Genomic DNA, 5,883 nt, shown 5'->3' on the forward strand with positions numbered 1-5,883 from the left:
TACTTAATTACAATTACTAAGTCCTTAAAATATTTCTTATCTAAGGTTGGTACGCTTTCGCAACATTATCTTTTTCGGTGGCGTTTGGCGTTCGTGTGCCGGTCTGCGTAGGCTGTACATCTACTGCCTCATGAAATTCGTCATCGTCATTTTGACTTTGATGACGATGCACCAGATAGTCCTCGAGCTGGCAAATTCTCCTCCTGAGTTGAGGGACTTCATCTTTCCCTCATCCTCGCGACAATAGGAGTTGACGTCGCTGCTAGCGCCGTGTTGGGGTGGAAGTTTGCGTTTGCGGTTGTTGTGGCAGCGGTGACCTGGCGTCGCGGTAGCGGCGCGCGGCAGCGGCGCGGCGCGCGGCGGCGCGCGGCGGCGGCGGCGGTAATGGTGATGCTGCAGGTCGATTTGCCTTTGGCATTTCTAAATGGTCCCAACGCCTAGTCATGTTAGCGGTACCATATATTTTACTATATGATTCTTATGTTTTTTTACTAATAATAAGCTTGACATATTTTGATTAAGTATAACACATTTCCAATTCTTTTTTCAACTGTTCCTTTACACCAATGAAATTGTTGTTGTTACAGATTTTTTTATATAATACCTGTTCACCCGGTGTGAACACCTGCTTGTTGCGTCTATTCAGTTTAATATTCTGCGAACACTGTTTATTTTTGACAGCATTAGCTAAGGCGGTTGCCGAGTCAGAGGGCGGTGCCAGAGGGGTGGAGTAGGTCTAACCGACACCTCAACTTCCTACCGTACACCAGTTCTGCCGGCGATGCCCCTATGGTAGAATGGATAGAATTTCGGTAATTGAACATGTACTGTAACAAGTTATTGTTACTTTCTCGGGTATTGCGACCTGTTATTAAGCTAGATTTAATTCCTTTCTTAATTACTTTGACAAGGGCCTCCGCTTGGCCATTACTGGCCGGATGATAAGACGGTGATGTGACATGTTCTATACCATTTAATTCGCAAAACCTATTAAATTCTTGCGAACAAAAAGCTGTGCCGTTATCACTAACGACCACTTGTGGCAACCAAATCTTGATATGAAATTATACATTTTATCCAAAACCGCAGCGGAAGTCATTGACCCTCCATATCATAGACCTCCACCCACTTAGTGTACGCATCGACAACGACTAAATATGTGCGATTGTTTATTGGGCCGAAAGTCAATGTGTACCCTGTGGAACGGCCGCGGCGGCAGCGGCCAGTGCGCCAAGGGCGCGCGCGCCGGCGCGGGCCGCAACTGGATACACACCTCGCACGCGCCTATCATTTTCTCTATAGATTCGTCTATGCCTGGGAACCAAAATCGTGAACGCGCTTCCGCCTTGGTTTTTACAATACCTAAATGTGAAGTATGTAACTCTACTAACACTCTTTTACGTAACGTTTCGGGAATTGCCTTATGTCCTCTCATTAAGCATTCATTTTCCAATGATAATTGCGTTCGACACAAAAATAGTATGGCTGAATCCGTTTATCTGTTATTTTACGCGGCCAGCCGTTTATGGTATACTTTATGACCTGCTGAAGAATATCGTCTTTACTTGTTTCGCTCTGCAACTCTTTTATCGAAATCGGTAAACTTCCCTCCGTAACAAAACAAATATACGATGCTCGATCTTCATCGGCGCGCGGGTCGGCGCATGAGTCAGCGCTGCCGCCCCCGCCCCGCGCACCACGCCGGCCCCGGTCGGCGGCGGCAGGCATGCGCGCGACAGATAATCTGCGCTGTTGGCGGAACTACGTACAAACTCAATGCTATAGTTATACCCACTCAAAAACATTGCGTACCTTTGCAACCTATTCGCAGATACTTCAGGAATTCCGCGTTCGGGCCGAAAAATTGACACCAAAGGTTTGTGGTCGGTACGTAGGATGAACGGTGTCGACCTCCCGTATAAGTATTGATGAAATCTACGTCCCGAAGATGATTGCGGTTGCTTCCTTCTGTATCTGCGAGTAACGCTTTTCAGCGGCATTCAGGCTGCGCGATGCAAACGACACAGGTCGCTCGCAGCCTTCGTCGTCCACTTGCGATAAGATCGCGCCTAGCCCCGTCGGCGACGCGTCCACCGTAACGATAATTTTTAAATTTGGTTGAAATGAGCCAGTACTTGATCTGAAGCTAAACAAAGTTTAATCTTATTAAATGCATTTTCGTGCACCTCGGACCATTGCCACTTGCTATCTTTTTTTAACAAGTCGTACAAAGGACTTAGTATGGACGATGCAGACGCGACAAAACTTCTGTAATAATTTATAAGGCCGAGAAATGACTGGAGTTCACTGACATTTTTAGGCTGGGGCGCGTCTAACATAGCTTTTACCTTATCCGATTTTTTTCAACCCGTCCTTATTGATGAGGTAACCTAAGTAGCTAACTTCGTCTTGGAAGAAGACACACTTCTCCTTTTGCAAGGTCAACCCGGCGTCCTGTAACCTTCTTAACACTGCGTGCAGCCGCTGCAAGTGCTCTTGCGCGTCGCGGCCCGTGATCAGCACGTCGTCCAGCAGGCACAGCACGCCGTCCATGCCGGCCAGCAGCCCCTCCATGGCGCGCTGGAACACGGCCGGCGCGCTGGCCAGCCCGAACACTAGACGCGTGTACCTATACAGCCCCGATGGGTATTTATACATGTTACCGCTTGTGACTCGTCACTCAATACAAACTGATTATAGGCCATTGATAAGTCGAGCTTAGTGAATTTTTACCTCCGTGTAGTTTCGAAAACAACTCGCTAGCCGTCGGTAACGGGTACTGGTCTACGACCAGTTGTTTGTTTAGACTCACCGAATAGTCTACGCATAGCCTAACGCTTCCGTTGCGCTTTAAACCGGAACTATTGGAGACGCATAATCGGAATGTTCTACGGGTACTAGTATCCCTAAGTTGACCAATCTGTCTATTTCCTTGTCGATTTTATCTCGCAACGCGAATGCAATTGGCCTAGCTTTAATAAAAATAGGTTTGGAGTTTTCCTTAAAGTTAACGTGACTTTTGATTTATTGTAGCATCCTAATTTATCTGAAAATAACTGTGGATATTGTGTTTGTAATTTTTCTATAGCACTTTCAGTGCTACAATAATTCACAGATGTCAATTGCAACTTGAACAACGATATGAAATCTCTGCCTAGCAACGGCGGGCCGCCGTCGCAGACGACGTGTACGTTCAGCGAGTGAGTCATTCCCGCAAAGGCGATGGGTAGTGGGATCATTCCTATACATTTAATTTTGTCCCCGGTGTAACTTTGCAGTTTTTTGTTCGCAGGAAGTAACGGTATGTCACTGAAACTTTTGTCGTAGGTGTTTTGTGATATAACGGTAACCGCAGACCCGCTATCGATTTCGAACTTAAATTTTGCTCCGCGAATCGTCACCGATTCTACCATAGGTTCTCCCCGCAAAGATCGGATATTATACAACTTACCGTCGTCGTCATCGCCCTCATTGTCGGCATCCCTACCCACATATTTCACTTTGGTGCACATTCTCCGCAAGTGACCTTTAACCTTGCACTTTTTACACACATATTTCGCGAACCGACACTCCGACGCTTTATGATTGTTATAGCCACACACCGTACACTGCACCTTGTCCTTGTCTTTAGAAATTTTGAACAGCTGATCGGTATTAGAGCCGGCGCCAGCGCGAGCGCATCGTAAAGTCTCCGCTAGCTCCACCGCTCTGGCTAGTGTTAAATCCTTTAACTGTTCCGCGTACAGTTTCTCCTTCTCCAGACACGGCAACATGCCCATCATAAAGCGGTCGCGAAGCGCCTCCCCAACATTGGCAAAGTCGCATTGTGCGGTCAAACCGCGCAATCTCGCGGCCCAATCGGTGTGGGATTCGCCCGGTTGTTGCGTTGCTGCATAAAAATTATGGCGCTCTCCGAATCCTACGCTTACCGGCGTAAAATGTTTATCTAGAAGAATCAATATGTCTTCGTACGGCACGTTGGCCACATCCTTTGGTAACGCCAAGTTCGCTGCTAGCTTGTACGTACTTTCGCTGAGTGCGCTCAATAGTATAGCTCGCTTCTTAGTTCCCGTCGCATCTTCTGCTGCGTCTATATCGTTCGCTATAAAATATTGGTTAAGCCTACTCTTATAGGTTTTCCAATCTTGTCCACTGTGGTCGAAATTGGTTAAAATTCCAATCGTAGCCGCGGACATTTTACTTTTTTTACAACGCGGGTAGATCGCGCACACTCGTCGCCACTGATAAATATGCGAAAGGGAGCGAGTGAAACTACGGCTTGCTGTTAGCGCACTGGTTTATTCAAAAAGCAAAGGACGGTGGTGGGCGCAGCCACGCACACATATGTAACAAGTGTGAAAATAAATCATACTCTTATTCATTCGTGTTAATAATTTATTGTCCATTAAGGGGCGAAAGAAGGGGATTACTAACGACAGTCTATTAGAAGCCCGACGCCGGAGCATCACATTGCGAGGAAAAAAAATGCAAAAAATGAACTTTTTTGTGTCCAAACACTTGACAGCTCAGCAAAAGCAAGACGCTAAGAAAACAACTGAATAAAATATGGCTACGGCCTAAAATATTTAAGGGATTGAAGGGTCATTTAGGTCATAAGGGTTTTCTGCTTAAGAGATTGGTATTGAACGGCTAACTGAGATGTTGCATGACCCACTTTGCGGGACAGATTATTAATCCTCAGCTTCTGGTCAGAGTTCAATTTACCTTCGGATGATACAGTGCACACCTCATTCAAACACTGCTGGATGGTGCTCATCCAGTCTTGTATTTCAGTAATGGACACTAGGTCTCTTCCCAACCGTCATTTGGTTGGGCGGGCTCGGGAGATGGGCTGCGCTGCGTTAGCGCGCTCCGGTTGAAGGGGCTGCCTTAAATTTTTAGTAAATATTATATGCAGAAACATTGATCATTATAGTTTATAAGTTCTATCAATATTTCACTCAACCGAATAGGTAAACGAGTGACCCAGATGAATTCGTACCGCATGCACGCAACGAAGATCTAGGTCACGATCATTGACTTATATTCTACCGATAGACAAGATTTTATATGTCAACAATATGTTCAAATACTGGATTGTCACAAAGACGTCATCCCTATATAGATTATACGCCGCAGAAGTGACGCAGCTATTTTACTACAAAACATAATTACAATGCTCCAGATGCAAAAAAAAAACGGAAACTTGTAACTGCAAGAAGAAAATATAGTAAACAGATAGCGAATGCGGTTTTGAAAAAAAGCTGAGCAGTAGAAATGTAATTGAAACCCGTAATTCAGCGGTACTCAAACCTTTATCGCAATGGAATCCCTTATTGGAAAATTAAAAATTAGCTGGAGCCCAAATGTTCAACTGGTGTACTAATATTATATTTGTTTTTGTTTTTTATTAGCAATGTATGCTTGCTCAACGAAAGTTCAGATTTTGTAAAGCGAAAAAGATTTTGGAATGCCGGAGAGGATTTGAATCCGAGCCTCTTGCGCTTGCCCTGCTCCTGTGTCGTGCGGTCCCTCTCGCTCTCTTATTAAACAGTATAAAGTATCAGAGGGACCGCACGACACGAACTTCGAGTTTCCAGTTCGTAGTAGCCCTGCTGTGTCGCTTCAAAAAAAAAGATATTTATTAGACTGAAAGAAAGAACATGAAATACAATATTCAAAAATTCTAACTGGGTATAAAGCAATTAAACAAATTGTCATTCAAGTTCAGTCATAATTTTTTACCTACAGCTAATTTTGAATGGGAACATCTGCATGTTTTAGTCTATGATTGTACGATGGCGTGACGTTTATTTAAAAAAAAAGTTTTTGTTGTGGTATTACAATAATAATATTATTAGCTGCTTAATCACTTGAACAACA

At 44.7% G+C, this 5,883-nt stretch overlaps 1 protein-coding gene across 1 annotated transcript; it reads right to left on the reverse strand.

Annotated features, from left to right (window-relative positions):
• Nucleotides 1-120: 120 nt before the first annotated feature.
• On the reverse strand, nucleotides 121-4,284 carry LOC141445389 (uncharacterized). Its single transcript, XM_074111231.1, has 6 exons — nucleotides 3,130-4,284; nucleotides 2,369-2,629; nucleotides 1,940-2,140; nucleotides 1,631-1,761; nucleotides 1,196-1,314; nucleotides 121-420 (listed from the first exon to the last, which is right to left on the reverse strand). Exons 1-6 carry the CDS (start codon nucleotides 4,194-4,196, stop codon nucleotides 121-123), a joined length of 2,079 nt encoding a protein of 692 aa, XP_073967332.1. The 5' UTR covers nucleotides 4,197-4,284.
• Nucleotides 4,285-5,883: the final 1,599 nt, after the last annotated feature.

This window comes from Choristoneura fumiferana, chromosome 2, assembly GCF_025370935.1.
Source record: "Choristoneura fumiferana chromosome 2, NRCan_CFum_1, whole genome shotgun sequence".
NCBI lineage: Eukaryota > Metazoa > Arthropoda > Insecta > Lepidoptera > Tortricidae > Choristoneura > Choristoneura fumiferana.

Bases quoted from the DNA above. Each gene is read 5' to 3' on its own strand.
- LOC141445389 (XM_074111231.1), bottom strand. From the start codon at position 4,196: ATGTCCGCGGCTACGATTGGAATTTTAACCAATTTCGACCACAGTGGA. The intron at 1,762-1,939 runs GTAGATTTCATC...GTTTGTACGTAG, and splicing joins ACCGCAATCATCTTCGGGAC to TTCCGCCAACAGCGCAGATT. The intron at 1,315-1,630 runs GTATATTTGTTT...TTTGGTTCCCAG, and splicing joins GCCGATGAAGATCGAGCATC to GCATAGACGAATCTATAGAG.